Genomic DNA, 23,539 nt, shown 5'->3' with positions numbered 1-23,539 from the left:
TCTACCTTCTATCCCTAGATTTCTGTTTGCAGTAAGATCAAACATAATATAATTTGTTCTTTTAGGACGGATATAATTATTCATTAATCATGAAGCGAAGTAGTTTAGAGTGATGCCATCAGTTCTTAAGTTTCTTTTTTTATTTTTGTGTGTCTTAAGTTAAATATGTTTCTACTTTTTAGCACAGTAATTTGGATCGGTACATGTTCCTGTGCTACTAGATTCCATATATTGACATACTTATCTTGACAAGATATGGTGAATCATGTCTTTTTCCAGTATTCTTTAAGAATGTTCATTTATTAAAACAGTGTGGCAAGAGTATCTTTAGAACAAATTTGCTGTATCAAAATTTTTCTAAAGTGTGGCATGCTTTTAGATATACTCAATGCTACTGTTTTTGAATGTACAAATTAAAATATATTAAATATTCTATGGGGGGAAAGGTAGGAGAGAGAGAGAAGGAAAAGAGAGAGAATATGAGAATTCTTTTTTAAGTGAATATAATAAGAAAGAGGTCCTTCTACATGACCTAATTGAAAGCCTTTTTGTGTATTACTTCTTATTTGGCCTGATATTAATAGTTCTAGAGGAACATAAACAATGCCTTTATTTACTAATACTCTTCTCCTAGGTACTGTCTCTCATTTCCTGTTTGCTTTTAGCCTCATTTTCCTTACATATCCTTTAAGGTCTTACTAAGCTCTACCTGCTGCTAATAGCCTCTTCAAAACCTGAATAAGGACAAGGAAGTTCTCTGGGGAGAGATGTAGACCCCCCTCCCTTTCTTCAAAATAGAAGCCATGGTTCTGTAGTAATTAACTGTGCCCTTCACAGACCATATCGCTTCCCAGCATTGTATGGATTGAATTTAAGGAACCCTTTTATGGGTTATAACATTCCCTTTAGTGGCTATTACAATCTGCTTTTCTGACAATGGGAAGGCAAGTGGGGACTAAAATTGATGCCAGGTGGGGTGGAAGTTGAGTCACTGACTTGGGTGACAATTAATTTCAAGATCAAATTAAAAGTAATTTTGATGATTGACTTAAAATGGCAATTAATGTCTATGGTATACATCTTATAATTTTTATGTACTTCATTGTATGAAGGTACCATGTAGGAAGGTTAATGAATACATGTGAAATAGTAGGAAACATGACCATATACACAGGTAAAATCAAGTGGATGAAGAATGTCTGTTGTTCAGGTGATGATGTACATTTGGGCTTGTCTATCAGTATGTATGTCTGGGACAGACCACCCAGCTAGAACAGAAGAAAGAAAGCAGATTGGTGGCTTTTGAGAAATGACAAAGTATCTTTGACAACCCTAGCTTCTTAGGGAAATAAAGACTTATTTTTTAAATATCATCAACTGGTGTTACCCATATGGTAGCAAGATATGACATACAGCAGTATCAAAGAATTGAAAATTAATATCACACAAAAAGGTAATGGAGAGGTATAGGGTAGGTATAAACAGACTGGAGCAATAACTAATGAGGAAGTTTGAAAGAGAGAAGGAGTAAAATGTACCTTCAAGGGAATGTATGATAGCAAGAGAATATGGAATGATCACGTAGCAAGAATGAGGAGTGACACACAGACTGCCAAGGTATTACACTAGTATCCTTGAGATATCAGAAAAGAGTAAGGAAGTCCTACAGTATGTTAGATAGATCCTGAATTTCAAACTCAGTTGAATGTAGACAAAAAATCAGATGAATGAACACGGATGATTTGCGATCTGCGTCATTGTATGACACAACAAACTGAAGTGATAACAGACTCATTTAGGTAATATAAGACACATTGTCCAAAACAAGGAAGGTGATAGTACCATTATGTTCTTCCATGAAAGAGCCACAACAGGAATATTGTATTGATTTTTGGTACCATATTTCAGTAAGGTTATTGATAAATTGAAGAGAATCCAGTAAAAATCAAACCCAAATGGCAAGAGGACTTGAAACTATTTTCTTTTTTTTTTTTTAAGATCCTTTTTTTTTGTTTGTTTTTATTTTTATTTTTTTAAGCAATTGGGGTTAAGTAACTTGCTCAAGGTTACACGGCCAGGTGTTTCTGGGTGGGTGCTAAGTGTCTGAGCCCAGGATTCGATCTCCAGGTCTTCTCAACACTGGAGCCGGTGCTCTTACTCGCTGTGTTACCTGGCCGCCCCGAAACTATTTTCTTGTAGACATCATTTGAGGGGGAATTTGTTGGAGGTTTCTAGGCCGGGGAGGAACAGACATAGGGGAAACATCCAAGAGCTGCCTTCAAATCTCCCTAGCCCCCCCTTTTCTTTTGTAGCTCCTGTCCCTATGTCTACTAACCTTTTCTTACTTTCCAAATTCACTCCTTTGTAAGGCTGCTTAAGATTGATATCCTGGAGCTTCTCTCAGTGATCAGAAGCATTCTTGCCTCTGCCATTGGGCTCTTGAAAATAGGCAAGGCCTCTAACATAACCTGACATGTCTCTCTTATATAGGGATAGGAAGTGGACCTGCTTCCTTTTACAAAGGATTTTAAAAAGGCATCAAATGAGCAGAGAACCATCAACAATGGGAGGCACACAACTGTTCATGATTTGCTGTGTTCTAAATAGCTGTTTGGTGAAACAAGAGAAGGGATCTGTATCACATTCCTTTCCCCGGAACAACATAAGCTACCACTCTTCCCTCCTCTTCCTTTTTACTTTCATTGTGACTAAATTATGGAAGTCTGTGATTAGACTTTTTTTTGCTTGGTCCCAGATGGTAGAGCTACAGCAAATGGATAAACTTTGTAGAGGCAGAATTGGGCTCCACGTAAGGAAAGATGTCTTAAGAATTGGACCTATCTAAAAGTGAAATGGGTTGCCTCAGGACTGAGTAGGTTCCCCCCACCCCCACTGAAGCATGACAGGCAATGGATGAATGACCACTTGTTGGCTATGTTGGAGAAGGGATGCTTGCATTGGGTATAGGTGGGGCTAGATGATCCCTGAGGTCATCTCAATTGAAAGTCTGATTCTATGATTAATTCAAAGTATCCTAATCATTCTTCAGTATGATTTTAATTTTTTTTGTCTAGGCTCAAGTGAGAAGTCAAACTTATAGGACCCTCCCAATTCCTTAATATTAATGAATGGTTCTTTTTCCTTGACCTTGGTATAGAAAATTCAAATCCTATCTCTGGCTGTGCAGCCCTGGGAAAGTGCCAATCTAAAATACCTCCAGTGTATTTATATTTAAGAATATAAATTCATATATTACTCCAGCAGTACAAAATGTTTATCTTATTTATGACAGTCATATCTGCAAACAAATGATTCCTAAATGATGCAAATATAGCAAATGCTTTGATGCGTCATCACTTTATAATAACAGCTAGCTTCATAGGATGCTTCTCAGGAGATTCTTCATCAAGGAGATAGTACTCTTGAAAAATTCTGAATATACTCATCAGCAGTGGTTTTCTGTACTTTCTGCTGACTTCATCTGCATCTCAAAGTAATGTAGTCAGTGTAATATTAATGCCTTTCATCGTTCTTTTTGAAAGTTACTTCAGAGTTTGTGGAAATATCAATTCCTATGACATGGATGAGAAAATTGCTTAAACTTGGTTTTAGTGAAATTGATGAACATAATAATTAAAGTATTTTTATGGGAGTTTACAGGGTTTACACGATTTGAATGGCAAATGAAACTCACTTTGTACAGAAATGGAAATAGTATAATTAATGTATGAAAATTGATACACCTTCTAATATAACCTTTGAAAATGGGGAAAATTTTTTTAAATATAATACTGTTGAGATTCTTTAGCATTTCTCCTCTGAGAAAGGCATGCCTGTCTATAGCTAGTAGCATCTAAATACCCAAAGTGGTCATAGTTCTATAGATAGAAGTGACCTCAGAGGCCATGTAGTATGACCCTTCATGTTAGATGATGAAACTAATGCCCAAGAAGGCTGTAATTTACTTAAGGTCTCACAGGCAGTAAATGTTAAGCGGTGGAATCTGAACTCAAGTCTTCTCTCTCTAGAGTCACAGTTCATTTTACAATACTATATTGCTAATAGAACTAGTTTGGAAAAGCCTTATCCATAAAGCAGTGTTAATCAAAATAGAAATTGTGAACTCTGGAGACTTGCAAAAAATTTTGTAAAAGATGAAATTGTAATTCCCTCTCCCTCCTTCTCTCCTCCCCCTCATGCACACATATTTTTAATGATGTTACATCTTTTCCCATTTCAGTTTTAGGAATATTCCTCCAAGCCAACCTGACCTCCTCCTACTGAATTCTGGCCTCAGTTCATTGGTGGAGTAGTAGAATAGGAGATAGAAATCACACAATTTTTGACTGTCTACAAACTTTAACTGTTACCATTCTAATGTACTGACAGGGTAACACTTATGGTATGAGAGTCTGAGGTATATAGCCACCCTATATAAGTAGCAAATGATTTAGTGATAAAGGATATTATCTAACCATACGGAATTCTTTGATCCCCTGTCTCTACAATATATACTGTTGACAGATTGAGAAAAATATTGGTAGTGGCTTTTCGTATGCCCAGCACTTCTGAATTCTGTTGAAGTTGATTTAAATTTGTGTGCTTGGAGGAGAGATGTAAGAGACAATTTGACCTATATTATACTTTCAAAAGTGTTCATCAGAAGAGTCTCATAGTTCTTGTAAGTCAGTTATTAATTCGCTAGCCACCAAAGGTAAGTTATATTAACTGGTGTTATCCTTTCAACAGGCTTAGTGGATTATCCCCATGTTCAGCGAAGGTACTGAACTGGTTAATCCACTCACCTAAATACATGTCAACAGTAATGTTGCCCTGAAGTCTTCTTGCACAATATAGCAAGAATCTCTTTATTATTTTGAGATAAGACTCATGTTGCTGCTGTACACCAACCAGGTTATATACGACCTTTCCTAACTTTGGTTATTAAAAGGTGTGGCTTGAACAAAGTTCTAGTTGATACTTGCTCTATACATCTTTTTCATGGCTTTTCATTCAGAAATTATTGTATTGAATTTTTAGGGGTCATTTTCTAAGTGAAAAATGAACAACTCATAGAATATAACTCATGAATTTGCTTCTCACAGTAGCAATGAAAAATTCTCTGACTTACTGTGCTGGATAAAGTAAATGCTTTCAAAGTTAATTCTCAATAGTTGAAAGTCTTGGCAACAAAATAATTTTGGATACTAGTAGAAATTTATGGATTTCAATTAGAGCTTGTAGTGTATCATAATTCCAGTTTTATATCCCATGCAGTTCAGTGTTTTGGATTTTTAATGGGGCTACTGCAGTAATAATAAAAGTGATTCAAAAATGCACCCAGTAATTACAGAGATTTGCTGTTGCCTTTGCGTTAAAAATGATGATGATTTACATTCGATGAAATTGCAGTCTGTGACTGTATTTAGGATACTCTTGCTACTAAAATGCTTATTAGTTATGGTCAGTGATTTAAAGCTTAAGAGCTACATATTAGAAGGCTGTAAAATTATTTATTCTTTAATAGATAATAGTAAATTTGAAACAGATATTAGGTTAATTATAATCTTGTACATTAACAAATACACATTAGCCCTTTGTCCCCCCTTTGGTCCTTCTGAAATAAATTTCAAGTCAAAGAAAATTTATTGGATTAGCCAGTTCAGCATGTTTATTATTGACTCCTGGTTTCTGTTTGTTTTAAGTTTTGAGAAGATCTATCCAAGGGGACTTCCCCACCCCAAACAAATTATTGAAGTGTGTTTATTCTGGGTGGACAGAATTTACAGTAGTTTCAAAGGATCTTACATATGGGCTTCTTTTTTATGGGATAGTAAAGAGGGTGGAAGGGAGAAGGTATTGGTGATAGTAGCTTTCATTTATATAGCCTCAGAGTTTATAATACTCCTTAAATTACTTCATTTTATCCTAATAACAACCCTGTGAAATTGTCAGGCAAATACTACTGTTTCTGTTTTAAAGATGAAGGCCAGAGACAATTGTCACTTGCCTAATGTCAAAAGTAAGATTGGAACTTGGAACTTTGGAGTCTTGGCTCCAAATCCATTGCTCTTTTGAATACTCCATAGTATATTAGCTTAACAAGTTCAGGCATTAGGAAGAAAAAAATTAAAACCTAGCAAAATGGAATGCTTTAATGATACACATATATAGGTTGAATTCTAGGCTGTATTAGAATTTTAAAATGAGGCAGAGCTTTTCTAGTATAAATATTGGAATAGAAGTATTCGATTTTTTGATGGTAGTGGCACTTTATTTTTTTGGATGCTTACTATGCAATTGAGGTTTGGTCCTGTTAAGACTTTGTTGATTTATGGGTGCTGTTATCCATGAGTAAAAATCAATTAAAATTTTGAGTGGTAATATAAGATATTGGACTCATTTGCTTTAAAATTAAGAATGACCTTAAAATGTTATTTAGTAAATACAACAAATTGTATAAAATGTACTTTCATGTCATGGTGGGTTAAGGAAAAAAGAGAGACATTTATTTAACAAACTTTAATGGGATGGCACCCCCTATGTATAGAACATTGACACTGAAAATTTTAGATATTATGTGATTTTGGATTTTGTGATTTTGGTAGGTATACGTGATATTATGGAAAAAGTATAGTACTAGAAGTCGGGATATCTGGGTTTCAGCCTGGACTATGGAGTAAGCTAGTTTTGTGATCTCGGGTGAGTCACTATAGTGTTCTTGTGAGAATCAAATGAGTTAATATATGAAAACATTTTGGGGAAACTTTCAGTCTTGAAAATCCTAGAGTACAATCGAAATAGAAAATATTTTTATTGATGTTTCCTCTGTGAGTCCTATAAAATTTAAGGCCAGAGGTATACTATGGAGAAGGCATAGAAATGAGATTTTGCTGCTCAGAGCCAAAAGAAATCTTTAGAGATCATGCAGTTCAGCCCCATTCATTTGGAAGATAAAGTTAAAGCCAGGTTGTTACTTGACCTAAGTCACAAAGATAGTGAGTGTCTCACTCAGGTTTCCTGACTTTTAATTCAGTGCACTTTCTGTTGAATTCTTCCCATTTCCTTTTACGCTTCTCATACCATACTTTTTCATATGTCCTAAATGCCTACAATTTTAATAGAAACATGTCCTTGAAAGTTTGGCTATTATGGAGTTAGAAAAACAAATGATTGTTTGTCTTGAAACTATTTTCAGATTTGCACTGTTTTCTATACACAAAATAAATTGGATCATGTCTAGTCAGCAGGATGTTAACTTGGACTGTCTTAGAATATCTCATGTCTGCCCATAGACATAATTGCCAAAATTCTTAATTTAATTTGATCTCATCAGTGGGAGGTTAACCCAGTTATTTTAAATCATCTCAGTCTCCTGTAAAACATAACCAGTTATTGTAGGTTATAGTTGAACACATTGCTATCAGATGTAGATCACCTTTTAAGGTAACAATGTATTGTGATTCTAATAGTTCTTACATTGATTCTCACATTTTAAAGAAATATTTTATATAGGAGGAATATGAATATTTAAATGACTGAATACTGTGCAGCAGAAGTACATTTCCTTGCAGAAGATTGAGTCATAGTAAAAATCCATCCTTAGATCATTCTTTTGATTTCCACCTCCCACCCCATTGTTTGTTCATTCAACAAGATTATTTGTCAAGTATCTACTCTATGCCAGGCACTGGGGATACAAAGATGAAATGAAAAGTTTAGCCTTCCTTGGTAATGCTGAAACAGCATATACTCTAAAGTGGCAACCAATAATGCAGATAGAGACCCACAATTACAAAAGCATACATACTTATATGTACGTGTATGTGTATATCTATATCTATACACATCTGTGTGTATATGTATATCTATATATGTATGTTGTTATCAGGATAGCCTGTGGTAGGAGGTGGCACTGAGTTGAACCTTGAAATGGATATACCATGGATATACCAATAGTCTCTTCCTAAATTTTGCTTGGCCCCCACTCTTTGCTTTCCTTTCAAATGAAAGCATAAATCATGGAAAATGTTATCTAGTTATTGAGTGTGATTTTGGTCATTTAGCAAAATCCACAAGGCAGCTTGGTGAAATGGAAAGAATATTGAATTTGAGTCATAAGACTTGAGTTTGAATCCCAAATTTACTGCTTTCTGCTACCTTTGTGACCTTGGGTAATTAATTTAATTTCTGGGTCTTAGCTTTTTCATTTGCATAATGAAAGGGCTAGGCTAAATGGTCTCAAAGATTTCTTTCAGTTCTAGACCTGTGAATATAGGTCAGTATAACCATCCTATTGCAAAAGCAGCCCAACTACCTGAGAGACCATAAAGTGCATTTATAGTGACTGTTGGAGAATAGCTACTTTGCCACTAAGTCTGAACGTTGCTGTCAACATTTGGGCACTGTACAATCACATTAGCACAGTACCTAGATAAGGTAAGTGCTTAATAAATGCCTGTTGAGTGACTGACTCAAAATCAAGACTATACCAACCCTTGACTAACTGGTAGGAAATACAGGTCTGTGTTAAGTCATCAAACATTTATTAAGCACCTATTATGTGCTAGGCAATTAATTAGGACAGCCCAAAGAATTGCAACAAAACAATGCAGCAGTTCCTACTCTCATGGAGTTCAGAAGGAGCTCCCCTCTAGTCAGAAAGACAACATGCAAATAACTGTACAAACAAGTAATATATAGGATTAAGCATTAAGATTAAGGAGATCTGAGAAAGGCTTCTTGTAGATGGTGAGACTTTAGGTAAAATTTGAATGAAGCCAGGAGACAGGTCTGAGGATGGAAAGAGTTCCAGTCATGGGAGAGAACCAGTGAAAATGCTCATAGTCAGGAGATAAGGTGGTGCATTCCATGCCAATGTCACTGCATGTCACAGGGATGAGTAATGTATTGGAAGACATAGAAGGTGAAAAGGGGTCACATTATAAAGGAATGTGAAAGCTAAATGGAAGATTTTATCTTTGATAATAGTGAGCTGCTAGAGTTTATTGACTGGGGGGAGAGGTGTTATATAGTTATACTTTCATTTTAGGAAGATCAGTTTTACAGATGAATAAAAGATTGAGTAGAATGGGGAGTTCAGGGTTTAAATCTAGGTGTTCTGACTCCTGATTCTCCATTCCATTCTGAAATCGGTAATTCCCTTGGGACTTAGTGATGTATTTTAGTTGCTCATGAAATACTCTATAATTATAGCAGATGTGATTTTAAACTAAGGTATTTTCAAACCTAACTGTTAATGTGGAAGACATATCTAATCTTAGATGTCTATAGTCAGAAATCAGCAGAATGTCTTTATTCATCTTGGAATTTAGTCTTGAAAATAACATAGTTTTATACCTGATGTGGTTGGATTAAAAATATTCTGCCTCCCCATCCCCCAACCTTTAAAGTAGCATTTTAATGCAGTGTAAGTAAGGTTGAAAGTGAAAGAGAAGTGGAGGAAAATTTGAGAAACAATCTGTATTTTTGCCACCTCTTCCTACATATGATTACTGCTGATTCACATGTTGCTTTTAAATGTTAGTCACAATTCTAATGACGCACTATGTTTTCTTTTTTTAGTTTGGCCTCAAAGGTCTGAAATAGGAATAGGGCTTGGGAAATAACAGAGAGGTCTCTTTTGGAGGTAAGGAAAAACTTTCTGACTTATAAAGCTGTCCAGAAGTGGAAGGGCTACCTGGGGATGTAGAAGACTTGCCTCTCAGGAGGTCTGGAAGCTACAACCAAATTGACCACTTATTAATAATCATGTTAAATTAAATAGCTTTTGTGAAGCTATTTAAGGTTTGGAAAGCACTTTATGGGATCTTATTTGATCCACAGAAAAACCCTGGGACATAGATGCTATTGTTATCCACATTTTACAAATGAGGAAACTGAGTCTAGTACGTCTAAGGCAGGATTTGAACTTGTGTTTTGTTGACTGCACAGCACCACCTAGCTTCCTCATGTTTGTTGTAAAAGGGATTCTTGTTCAGGTATAAGTTATACTAGATGACCTCAGAGGTTTCTTCCAAATGAGATATTATGTGATTCTGGTATATGGGCAGACTTAGTGTTTGAATATGTGAAACAGGGAAAATGCAGCTAAGAGGTACAAAAGCATCTTCTTATCCTGGGCGTTTTGAATATCTCTTGAGGGAATGGAGAGAGAAAAGGGGAGAGTGGGAGTGGAAGAGGAGGAGGAAAGAAGGGAGGGAAAGAGTCAGCCCATTTTTGCATCTGTGTTTGTGCTTGAGGGGGTTTCCATAGGTCAGAATTCATTCCAGGAAATTAATGTCATCTTTGTTAACTTTAGGGCTGTAGTTCCTCTGAAATCTGCATGAGATCATTCATGTCCTGGTGCCAGTTGTGTATCTTTGCAGATGGTGGGGGATACAGAAAGTAGCCATTAGGGAGTGAAGTTGATAAAGCAAGACTTATCTGTGGAGAACAAGACAAGGTGTGCCCTATTAATGGCATTTGGTAGCAGCATTTTTGTATGCTAATCACCAGCTCTTTGTAGATTTTCTTTCCTGAGATATTATTGCTCAGTCTTTCTCAGTTGCTGCATGCAACATAACTTGATATTGGTCTTACACTAACTGTTTTGTAATTTTACTGGAAGAGATGATTCCTGTTGAAACTCTGACTCTCAACTTTTGGTTCCTCTCAACTAGGAAAAATTTGTGGGGGAGGGAGAGGAGGACTGAGCCAGTTTGGCATCAGCATGTTTAGCCTTCCTTGGTAATCAGATTTGGGCTTTTAAAAACTGTCACATTTGTATTCTTCTTGTAATTATGTTTTGTGGAATACTTCACAATGATAGATAATTTTTAAAAGAGAGTTAATGAAGAGATGAAGTGCTTAAAGCACACATTATTCATCTTTTATTCAAAATAATGACAGCTTTGATGAACAGACTTCAGGACGTCATAGCAGCATTATTAAAGCCTCATTCTGGAGACTGTCCTTAAATATCTGTCTGCCTTTGGGTGAGAGTGTACTGCACAGTGATTGTACCAAGAGGCCCAAAACAAAGCAAATATTTGCCTTTGTGTGGGCCAGGTGCTAGAAATGCAGCAAAAATAACAGCTATTAGCCTAGAAATTCAGACCTGCTAATTCCTGTGAAACTCTAATTTTGGTCTGACAAATCAAGCAGGTGGTATGGGTCCACACTGTGGCACACCTGGTAGTCTAGGGGCTATTGTTTCAGAGGTGCAATTAATTTGGGAAAATTTATATCTGTCAATTTCAGATGTCTAGGTCTGGGCTGGATTGGACTCCTGGAACTCCTATGGGTTGGACAGAACCTCCTTAAACCCTTTTCTTCCTAGGTTAGGTCAAAATTCAACCAGCCTTCAGGGATAAATGATAGGGTTATGAAAAAATGGTCAATTGTCCCTTCCACATACATACATGACATAGAAATGCTTACAATCTGCTTTTAATAAACTATGGTGATTAAAAAAGTTCTAGAGACATAGTTTGTGGGTAATTTAATCATTTTATTACTAAAGCCAGCACATTATTAATAAAAGGATGGTCACTTGGTGTCTTTCAGTGTTTATAGGCTCTTTTGGAAGAGGAGTGGCAATAAACTCTGGTTAACGTAACAGGAGATAAGCTATATCAAAAAGAGGGGCTGAGAGTCACAGTATATCATCTGTGCCCAGAGTCGCATCTCTATACCCAGACCACCCCCAATTTTGGGCAATCTAATCAAATAATTTATTCCCCACCCAAACTTGAGTAAAGCACAATGGGCTTACCCACCTTAGATTAAATGCTTTGTAAAGCTGAGTGGGGTCTGACCAGGATTAAGGAGAGTTAATTCAATCTCATTTTCAATAATATTCAAGAGATTGAACTTTTTCTTTTTAAAATGAGGACTTTAGAAAAAGGAAAGAACTCTGGATCTCCCCAAATTATTGGTTATTAACAATAATTTCTCTCAAAACCTTGAGGGCTTTGGGCCTAAAGGGGCCCCCCACCCCCTAATACATACCAAGAAATTGATGATCACATGATCTGCTTATTTAAAAGAATGTTTCTAGTCCACTGCTTACACATAAAATGTCTACATATCTAAATCTTTTTTTATACTTAAGGCAGATATCTTATGAATTGCTCATCAAAGGCACAATTTACCTGTAATCCCTATTACTGGAGGATGCTGACAATACTGGATTGCTTGAATTTGAGAGTTCTGCAATAGGGATAAAGGGGATTGGGTGCCCCACTAAGTTTGGCACCAATATGGAGGACCCCTAAAAATGGAGAGCCACCAGAATATCTAAGGAGGGGCAATGACCAGCTCGGTTTGTTGGTATTGAGATTGGGCTGTGAATTGTCATGTTTCCAGTCTGGCAAGGTATGGAGACCCAGTCCTTGAAAAGGAAAAGAAAAGAATCTGAGTGAGATGTAGAAAGAAAGCAGGCACATGACTCGGGAACTTTGGATTCTTTGTGAGATTCAACAGCAGCACACTCTTACCCCATCTGGGCACTCAATACCTGTTTGGCCTCTCTGAATGCCATGTTTGTCATTTCTGTAAGAATACCAGGTACTTCACAGAATCATTGTAAGTTTTGTGAGTTGTAGAGTGCTAAATATAGCAGTATAGAATTTAGAAAGTACTTTGCTTCTAAACGGACCTAAGTTGCACTTGGTAACAACTAAGTAGGTTGTTACAGTTTTTGGACTCCTCTCAGTGCTCAGTCAGTCAAGAAGCATTTATTAAGGCCTTACTATGTGCCAGGTATTAATCTGGGAATAAAAATATAAGAAGAAAGGAACCTCTCAAAGAACTTACATTCTGATGGGGGAAGACAGCCCAAAAAACAAAGCTGAAAGGGTGGTGGAGGCAGGGGTGGACACCAAGGAAAAGAACATTAGGCAAAGTCCAGAATAGAGCCTGGAAAGGAAAGAATACATAGCCGCCTTGGACTCCCCTTCATGGAGGTTCCAGGAGGAGCCATCCAGTCAGAGGCAGAGTTTCCAAGAGTGGAAGTACTTCTAGTGTGTGAATTCCAGGGCTGAATTGGACTTCCAGGACAAGAGGTTTCTGGGTTATTGTAGAGTCTAGAGTAAAGTCGGGATAAAGATGCAGATTTTCCAAAACCATATGCTTTTGAAAAACAAGTTATAGACCACCTGCTGTGTGAAAAGGAGCTAAAATAGGTATCTGGGGTGTACAGCAGAAACCGTATATGTTTTTGCCTTGAAGGAACTTGAAGAAGGGACATAACTCCTTTGACATCAAATTTAGTTGTATCTAGTGGGAGAGATTCCATAGGACAGAGACCAAGAACATCTATGTTAATTCATTCTGCACCGATAGGGACATAGGACACGGTTTCTGCTCTCGCAGAGCAGATAACTATAATATAGTATATCATAAGTGCATTTGAGAGTTATAAGACCAAGTGCTTTGTGAGGTCTTTGGGTGGGGGAAGCAAGTAAAGAGGATCAGAGAAGAAAAAATTCTTGGAAAGGTTGGCATTTGAGCAGGGCTTTATTGAATGGGCAGAAATTCATGGTCCAATGGGCAGAAAAAAATGGGTCCATAGCTGGTTGAAGGACTTTATCGGTATTTCAGACAGCCTGGGAGGGGGGAAGCATGGAGACAGTTTTTTAATAGCTTATTGTTAGTAGCCTCACATAAATACTATTGTACTTTTGTAAAGTATGTTTATGTTTATATATCTATAGGAATATATAACACAGGGTATTTGTGTGCCTCTATATACGACCATATTTCTATGTTTATATTATGCTCCAATTTTAATTAGTTATAAAAACATGGAAAGTTTTTTTTCTTCCTGCACTGATAGTGTCTCACATTTATATATTAGTTTACAAAAATCTTTAAATGCCAAATAAAGATTTAAAGAAAAATTAGGAAAGGTTACCCTACAGTAATGTATATAACTTTCAAATCATAGTCAAGGGAAAAGCTTATGACTAGGAGAATTTGGTTCAATATATGTGGGAGAATATAATTTTAAAGTTCTGGGTACCGAATGATAAAGTATCTTAAAAATTTAAGGATTTTCTAGTATGCATTTTGTTGGCAAAACTCTTAAGACCCTATTAACAAAGATTGTTTAATTTTTGTTTGTTCATTGTGGAGAGTCTTACAACTAGTGAACAGGTGAACCTTCTATAATCCTAGCTAAAGTATCACCAGTTTATCTTCCCGCAGTGGAAACACTACAGATAAGTGATGAGTGAAGATTAGAAGCCACATGGGTAGAGAAACAAGGTGTTGAAAGTCAGTCCCATTTATTACAATGCCTTTAATTGTTCCAGTGACAGATGTAGTAAATTGGTACTTACTAAGGGCATGCCATGAATGAGGACAGATGGGATACTTAAATAGAACTGGCTGAAATTTTTAACAAGAATTGATTTTTTTTTAATGGAAGGAAACAAGACAAAATATATTATTAGGCAAAATTTTAGGTACCCCCCGAAATTCTTAATATTAATTGTTCTTGGGAAATTCTTTCTTTTAAATATTCCCAGATAGAAATATGGGCACCAACTAATTCAATTAAGTGTTCATTGAACATTTATTGGGTGTAATGGTTCACCTCTCTATAGTGATCCACAGATTATGAAGGACTTTTCTCTTGTAATAATCCTGTGAAGTATGTGGCAAATGTCTCATTCCCATTCTACAGTTTAAATTGAGATTTAAAGAGATGATATTTATATAAATATTACTAAAATTGGAATGCATCAGTCATACATAAAACTGCCTACTGATAGCAACTGCCTCACAGGGTTGTGGTGAGAATTGAGTTAATGCATATAAAGGAATTTACAAACTTTAAAATGCTATACAAATGTCAGCCATTATTATTACTATAGGTGGGGCACTAACTCACTTAAATTATGTTAGCCACTGGAGAAGGAAATGGCAAACCACCCTAGTATCTTGGCCAAGAAAATCCCATGGACAGTATGGTTCATGGGGTCACGATTTGGAGCCACCTCAATGACTGAACAGCAAGATACAGAGGATCAGAAAAATGAACAGATGCATGGCTCCTGCACTCAAAAAGATTATAGCTAAAAGGAAGGCGAATTAATCTTCCTGCTAGTAGTCCCCATGTAAATATTTTTATGCTGGATATTTACAAAAATAGGGAGCACTTAGGGTCTCTTTGTCCCAGAGTCTTGGTGTTTATAGCTAGGTGGCAGGGAGGATAGAACTTTGCACTTGGATTCAGGATGACCTGCTCAAATCCAGCCTCAGACACTTCCTTCCTGTATAAGTCAGGGCAAATCACTTAATCTCTCTTAAATCTCAGTTTCTTCATCTATAAAATGATAAAAGCAGACCTATATCTCAGGGTTGCTATGAGGATAAAAGGACATATTTGTAAAGTGTTTTGCAAACCCTAACTCTACAAATGCTATCTATGGTTGAATAATAATATAGAATAACAGAGTCTAGCCTGAGTCAAGCCAACTTGAGTGTCTTTTGTGTCACCCAATCAGAAGCGCTCTTTCAAGAGAAAAATAAAGATCTCTGTCCATTGGTGTAGGGAATGAGCATGAAAACTGAGCTATCCTGGGAGCATGATTTTTTAAGTCCAATAGGATACTCTTTGATAAGAAGGGGTCACATTAGCAGTGTGAGCCTGGGCAAGTCACTTAACCCTCTTTACCTCAGTTTCCCTATCTGTAAAATGAGCTGCAGATGGAAATGGTGAATCTCTCCAGTATCTTTGCCAAGAAAACACCACAAGGGATCTTGAAGAGTCAGACATGACTGAAAAATTACTAAACTACAATAAACAAAGAAATAGACGATTATCTGGTTAGGTTTTCTTTTTCTTTTCTTATTCCTCTCAAGGTAACCAAAATGAAGGCTTCGGATCGGTAAATAAATCTTCATGTACAACTGGCATGTATCCTTTAGAACAATATCATCTCCATAGGAGGATGAACACTAAAAAATTTGGTCTTTAAATTCCAGTTCAGTCTTGAATTGGGAGGGGATTCTCACATCAAAAGAAGTACTTGAGGGTCAAAGTGAAGAATAGGAGTTTCTGGAAAGCAGCTTGAAAAAATAAATCTAGTATCTTCTTTTAAGTGTAGAGGCTGTGTGGTGTTATAGAAAGGAAATTAGACATAGTCATATTGGATACAAGTTCAAGTGACCCTAGGCAGATAATTTCCCCTCACTAAACCTCAGTTTCATAAAGCATTGTAAAAATATACCCAGTGGAGGTAATTTATAAGTTGATTTTTTACATTTTATTTTTCTCAGCTACAAAGTTGCATTTTTTGGCATAGATTACTAATTTACTGAATGTATATATGCATATTGGACTCAATGTCCTTTCTCCCCAACTAAGAAAATGAAACCTTGGAACACTGTGACCCAACACAAGAATGGAGTTCATATGTGACCCAAGCTAAGTAGCAATAAGCTGGTGGCTGGGCAGCTTATACAGGTGGGTTTGACTTCTAGAACACAGGAGAGTAAGCAGTCTGGGTGGAACAAAAGGAGGCAGTCTTCAAGCTGTCATCTGTGTAGTGGTTCTATGCTGCCCAGTCACACCAAAGCATCCCAGTGGAGGGCACTGTGTGCTACTGATGTGACTGAGGTCAGGGGAATGAGAAACATGCTCTTTTTCCTACACTACTGTTGAGTTTGGTTTTCCCATAGACCTCTCACCAACCTCCCCCCCCCAAAAAAAAATAAAAACAAAAACAAACAAACAAAAACCAAAACCCAAGTAGTAGGAGAAAATAGATGGGCTCTGAGTAGTGGAAGTTGAATAGTGGTTTCCTGGACAAGGAGAGATAGGAATTGTGCCCAATACAGTTTGTAAGCTATTGGCATTAATTTTTTACTCAATGGAATTTGTTTATGCATGCATGAATATATTTATTAACTCTAGGAATATTTAAAAATAAAAATCCAAGCCTGTATTTAATGTTCCAGCAGTTGAATTCCATGGGATTTGAGGAAGGACCAGACTTAAGGTAATTACTTTCATGGTTTTTAAGCCAGCCTAATCGTGTAGCTGAGGAAGAAGAATATAAATGCTTCTGAACAAATTATTATTTTTCTTGGCTGAGTGAAGAAAGAACTTTATTTCCTTTGTTAGAGAATTGTAGGTAATTTTTGAAGGGAGGGCTGTGTGTGTGTGAAATGAAGTATGTAAATTTCTGGTGGGAGAGGCAGCTTTCTGAAATTAGGATGTTCCCTGCAGCACATGATTTTCTGCTTTTAGCAATTTTCAGGAGTTATCCCCTAAAGACTGTCAGAATCAAAGAGGTTCATTTCTATTCTGTTGGCAGTGCAGAATCTATCAAGACAGCTTTAGGATTTCACATTTGGTATCTGCCACTGGAATGTGAGCAGAGCATTTACAAAAGGAATTAATCTCAAATATTTTTCTGTGATCGTGAAGCAAGGTTCAATCAGCCAATCATTGCTACAAGATTTTGAGATTACCATCAAATCTTAAAACTCTCAGAAATGGAGTGACATTGGTTATATATCCATATCTATATATACACACACATATATACATATGTATATATGTATACACATACATATATACACACATATATGTGTGTGTATCTCCATCTATCTATCCATGTTGTTTTTTTTTTTTTTTTGGTTAAACCACACATGACTATTACTTTGCAGCCTTGGTTGTGAACTAATTGTATGATTGAAGTCTTTAGATAATCATAATTTGGAGGGTGTATTTAGTCCACTTACATAATGGGAAGTATTTTCTTTCTATGCTTTAGAGCTGCAGGTGACTGGTTATCAGCATGGGATAGCAGTAAGAGCACTGAATTTACAGAAAGAGACCTTGGGTCCAAATCCCTACTTTGCTACTTCTTACCTGAACAACTCTGACCAAGAACCTTGATCTCTCTGGGCCTAAATTTTCTCATCAGTAAAATGAAGGGATTGGATTAGGTGACCTCTGAAGGTCCCTTCTAGTGCTAAATTCTGTCTTTTTCCATTCTCCTGCCTTTTGAAGGGACTAAAACAAAAATCAAAAAATCTCTGCTGTCTCTAAAAACCATTCTCAAGACTTACCATTCTTTCTTGGTAACCTATTTTTGTTCTTTTTTAATATCCTCATTCCTAATTTACTAAAATCCCTCCTGCTTGTAGCTACAGGTCATTTCCATTTGTTCTGCCTTCAGGAGATTGAAGAGTCTTAGTCCATAAAATAAACTGGGTTACTTGGTAGACTATCTTTCAATTCTTACATTTACAGAAAACATTTCTAATAACACTTGAAACTTTCTTTTAGTTATGTCTGTATTCCTTTTGTTTTCTGTCTCCTACTATGGCCATACTCCTAGGTTTAGTAAAGTAAAAGAATTTTCCCCATTTTTTCTTTATAATTTACTGTAGGAATATTTAGATAAAGCGTTATCCTGGTAGCTTGTCATATCCATTTACCAGGGTTAAAGAGCGGCATGTTTAACATTTTAAATTTTAAAAGTAGCGATGACATTAGAATGTAAGTTCCTTGAGCAAAGGTGCTGTTTTTCCCTTTCTTTCTATGCCCAGCACATAGCATAGTGCTTCTTAGATAGTAAACACTTAACAAATGCTTGTTGACTTGATAATTGACTTGAAAATACATGGTGATTTAGAATTTGCCAAGCGTTTTGAAAATATCTCATTTGTCCCTCTTCATTCTCAGTGAGGTAAGTACTACAAGTGTCATTTCCATTTTACAGTTGAGGAAACTGAGTCTCAGTGAGGTCATGTGACTTGCTGATGGTCACACAGCCTGCATCTGTCACAGGTGGGACTTGAACCCAGATCATTTTGGCTCCAAGGCTGGCCTCGGTCTGTTATACAATGCTTACTTATCATTTGTCAAATAAAATAAATATGAAAAAACCCAGATACTTTGGAGAAGGAAACATATTGGGCATGTACTGTAATAACATCTCTCCATTTAGGTTTAATGAGCTGATGATGTGCATATTACCCAAACTAATTAATAACTACGTATTAGTTAACATATTGCCATCAGCAGGTGGCTATTTGAGTTAGGTTGTAAATGGCATGTACAGAAACAAATTTTAATACCGTAGAGAAATATGCAGGTGGTTTGTTTTTTTTAAGGATTTAAAAAAATAACTATTCACAGAAAGCATTTTGCAGATATATTTGAAGCTATCATTATTTGACCAAATCTGGGTCAGGAAAATATTGGCAATTTGCCTTTTACATATTTTTTCCAATTAATACTTTCCTTTCTTTACTTTAATTGTATTACTCTCACCCAAATTTGTGCATCCTAATAATAGTCCCAAGATTGTGTAAAATAGCCTTATTTTCTCACTCTGGTCTTTCTCTGCCCTCTTCCCTTTTGTGCCATTTTTTTTAACTTTCCAGGGAGTTTTAGCACTTATTTCAGCCATCACAGGCAGCAGAATGTTATCTGTGGCTTTTCCTCAATTTTACAGAGATCATGGAGAAAGCGAAGGGGTTAAAACTGTCAACACCTAACAGTTCTTTGAGAAAATGAATGAGATAAACTTTGAAAACATCAGTGTTGATAGTCACATAGCAAATGAAATCTCAGTGGTATCTGTATTAAAGAAAAAAATCTTACAGCCATTTCAGGCTCTCACATGAGTATACTTTTAAAACATATTATGTATTTTAAATTGTATATTTTTCATTACAGATTTTTAAAATGTCATTAATGTTTAAGTTATTTGGAATAGTGACTGCTGTTTTGCTCATAGAATTGTGATCACAAGCACCTGACTTATATATGATTTATCTTGACATTTGTAAACTTAATTTCCATTGGAAGTTACTGGCAGAAATAGCACAATATGGGTCTTTCAGAATGTTGATGGATAGGGTGCTAATTAAAACTGCTAGATAGTTCTCTGCAGTGATGTGACTTTCAAAATTTTAACTGCAGAGTAATCGAATTTCATCGTTGTATGCTTTCTATTTCCTTGTGGATAACTGATAAATCTTAAGAAATATAAAAAGAAACACATTGAAAATTGTATTTTTTCTGTCATACCCTAAGGGATAACAAAGAAATATTTCCTTTTTGTCATAGTCTTTTAGATAGTAAAATATATAGTAAATATATTTTACTAGCTGTGAAAACTATTAACAGTAGAAACCAAGCAGATATTTTAATTTCAGACCTCTATGTTTTACAAAAAGTTTGTGTCACCTGAAAACAGGAACAGAAAACTATGGGAAGCCAAACTGGAATAGGGGAGAAACTGGAAAGGATAACTTAAATAACCTAGATATGTTCAAATCCACAGGTCCCAATGGCTGGAATCCTAGAGTACTTAATGAATTGGCCGAAGTCATCACAGAACCGCTAGATATCATTTTTGCGAACTCGTGGAGGACTGGTGAGGTGCCTGAAGACTGGAAAAGGCCACAGATAGTGCCTTTCTTTCAAAAAGGGAAAATGGATGACGATCCTGGAAAAAATACACATCGGCCAAACTTTTATGCTTGGAAAAATTCTGGACTAATCAACTTTGTATAACTGGGTGCTAATTTCTAAAAAGCAAGAAACAAAAAGGCAATACATCCAAGTTCTTATTTGGGGATTTTTTTTACCACCCAGTTCTGCAAACTCTTGACTGTTTAAAAGGAAATAGGTTAAATTGATGGACTTGATTGATACTAGTTAAGATTTTAGAAAAATAGCTTATTAATCACAGTAAAAGGAATAGGTTATTAGCTTTAGAGTATAAATAGATCACTCTAGATAAGTTATTTTTTTTCTTTTAGCTTCAACACTTTTTTTTCTCTATAAAGGAAAATGTTATATTAAAATATCCAAAGAAGGAAGAATAACCTGATCATAAATACAAAGGTGGAAATAACCAAGACCCGTGTACATTTGGAATCTGGAGACCTGAATTTGTGTCCCAGCATTGATGCTTATTAGATGTGTGGGTGACCATGAGCAAGTCACTTCCTCATCTTGTGAGTTTTAATATCCTCATCTGTAAAATGGGCATAGTCATACTTACACCACCTATTTCATAAGGCTGTTTTGAGGAAAAGTGTTCTGTACAACTTAAATTGCTAAAGAAATGTGTTATATGTGCCGGGGGCTAGAAAGGAATTTCATCCTGGTTATATTATAGCCTTAGGCTGTAGAATGATGAAAAATGTAGAAGCTTTGTTACTAACTAGCAGTGAGATTTTGGGGAAAATTTCTTCCCCTCTCTGGGCCCCAGTTTCTCCTTTATAAAGTGAGAAGGTTGGGCTAGATGATATCATTAGCTCATATGAAGCTCAATGGTGCTCTACTGTACACAGAGTTATTTCCAGATGAGGTAAATGAGACCCAGAGACATTCAGTCACTTCCTTCAGGTCGTTGATATCGTTTCCATTTCTTACATTTTATGTTTCTAAATAGTTTCATTTTGTCTTATGCTCTTCTAGGGTGAATAGTTTAGTGAAGGCAGTGTTTCTGCACATAAGGCATTGTAATGCATAGACACATGGATAAAACTAAAGATATTTTGGGAAGGGGAGGTATTTCCTCCTAACTTCTGTGTCATTTTAGACAGATGAGATTTATTTAGGCTCACAGGCATACCCTATGCAGTTGACTGGAAAGCAGGAGTCAATTATTCTGTGCTAATATTTGACCTCATCCTACTTACCAAGAAGCCAGAAGTTCTGAGTACTTTGACCCACTCCGTAGTACAACATGTCCTTTCCCCATGGTTTCTTAATGAAGGCCTATACTTGTGGATTTATTTTCTTGTCCTTAACTCTTCAATTGAAGCCTTCTGATGTGGTAGCCATTTTTGCTAATCATGCTTTTATAGTGAGTTAAGGCAGCTAGATGTCTTAGTGGATAAAGTGTTGGGCTTAGAATTGGGAAGACCTGAGTTCAAATCCAGCCTCAGACACTAGTTGTATAATCCTAGGCAAGTCACTTAACCTCTGTTTGACTTGATCCACTGAAGAAGGAAATGACAAGTCATTCGAGTATCTTTGCCAAGAAAACCCATTGACATTGTTGGCATGGTATGGTCCATGGGGTCATGAAGATTTGAACACGATTGAACAACCAAAAGACAATATTAACAGAGGGTTAAAGATGCTAGTAAATGATAAAGGTAATAATATCTAAGAAAAAAATTTCTCTTCTTAGTCTCCATAATCATCTTCAATATCCTGCTGAGAAATATCTGGCCCTAGGTAATAAGTATAAACTCATTAGCATTGTCAGGAACCAGAAGGAACTAGGAAAGGGTGTAGAGCACACTCCTTCATAGGTAAAGGGTTGGTTTAGATGACCTCTGAGATTCATTCTAGCTCTAGTTTCTATGCTCTTAAGATCAGAGAAAATAGGGAGGCAAAGAATGTTATGCAATGAGCCGAATTCTCCTCCATGCCTTTTGCTCTCTGGGATTCAGTTGAGTGCAAAGGGAAGCACAGTAACTTTCAGGCCACTAGGATAGCATTGAGTTCATTACTGCTACTGTGATCTAATTGATTCAAATAATTTAGTTTCAGGGAATATTAGATACTTAGGGAAATCATACTTACTGTTTTTTTCCTTAAATACAATGACATTAAGTTCTTTAAAACGTTGAACTAGTCCTCTAAAGAAGTCGTGTGTCTTATGTTCAACCCTTTATGACTTTTCCCCCAAATTAATTAGAATTTTTGCATTTGGGGGGGACAGGTTTTTTTTTTTGCCAAGGGACAGATTTGGTATTTATTTGGACTAAAACCAGAATTTATTGTAACTATAAATGAGTCCACATTTGAGATCTCCAGTTTCTTAACTGCATTTTGTCTAGACCTCTCTTTTAGTCCTATCACGTTCTATTTTGTATCATACATATTTGTAAACATTTATTTCCTTCCTCCGCAAACTGTAAGCTCTTCAGGGGCAGGGGCTATATTGTTTTTCAGATTTATGTCCCTAGTGTTGATTATAGTGTCTCTTGGTGTTTAATAAAGGTTCATGAAATGGGTTGCATCAAATCTCATTTTCAGGTGTGACGAGTGTGGCGGTGCTAAGGTCAGAGGCAGGCATGCATTTGCCTGCCTCTGTAGAGCTGGTTTCTATGTAAAGACTTAATTTCCCAAAAGGTCAGTGTTCATTCTCATCATAGACATCATGAGATAGGCTTGATTATGCATTTCAATAAAATAATGCTGTTTTCATTCATTTCGAATTTATTATGCTGGATCCAGTTTAAGTATCTCAAATAATTTCTCTTCTTTTTCTTGCCTCTATTAAAATTTGAAATGATACAATGATCTATCTAAATGAAGGCCCTGTTAAATGAAAGGAGCATAGGGAGAAGAGCAGCAGGTGGGTTTACTGGAGACCAAATTTTTTATAGCTAAAAAAAAGCTAAATGAGAGACAGAAATTCTGCAGCATGAACCCTCTTGAAGCTTATTTTTCCTTTGTCATAAAGTCAAAGTGATTTGACATTGAACAGTATTAGAGAAATTAAATTATCATTCCCACTTTCTAACAGGAACAGGA

General features: G+C 36.2%; 1 protein-coding gene across 1 annotated transcript in view; it reads left to right on the top strand.

The window, feature by feature from the left end:
- The window catches only part of SAMD5 (sterile alpha motif domain containing 5), a 35,338-nt gene extending 12,323 nt beyond the window's left edge, over positions 1-23,015 (top strand). The window contains exon 2 of the mRNA XM_069069723.1: positions 20,319-23,015. Coding sequence (XP_068925824.1) covers positions 20,319-20,381 — 63 coding nt within the window. The 3' untranslated portion in view covers positions 20,382-23,015. The remainder of the gene's footprint in view (positions 1-20,318) is intronic.
- The last annotated feature ends 524 nt before the right edge of the window (positions 23,016-23,539 follow it).

Source organism: Petaurus breviceps, unplaced genomic scaffold, assembly GCF_028583685.1.
Source record: "Petaurus breviceps papuanus isolate PSGF00001 unplaced genomic scaffold, PetGlider_PUasm1.0 90784, whole genome shotgun sequence".
NCBI lineage: Eukaryota > Metazoa > Chordata > Mammalia > Diprotodontia > Petauridae > Petaurus > Petaurus breviceps.
The sequence above is the reverse complement of the archived record's forward strand: the minus strand, read 5'-3'. Positions and strand labels throughout refer to the sequence as shown.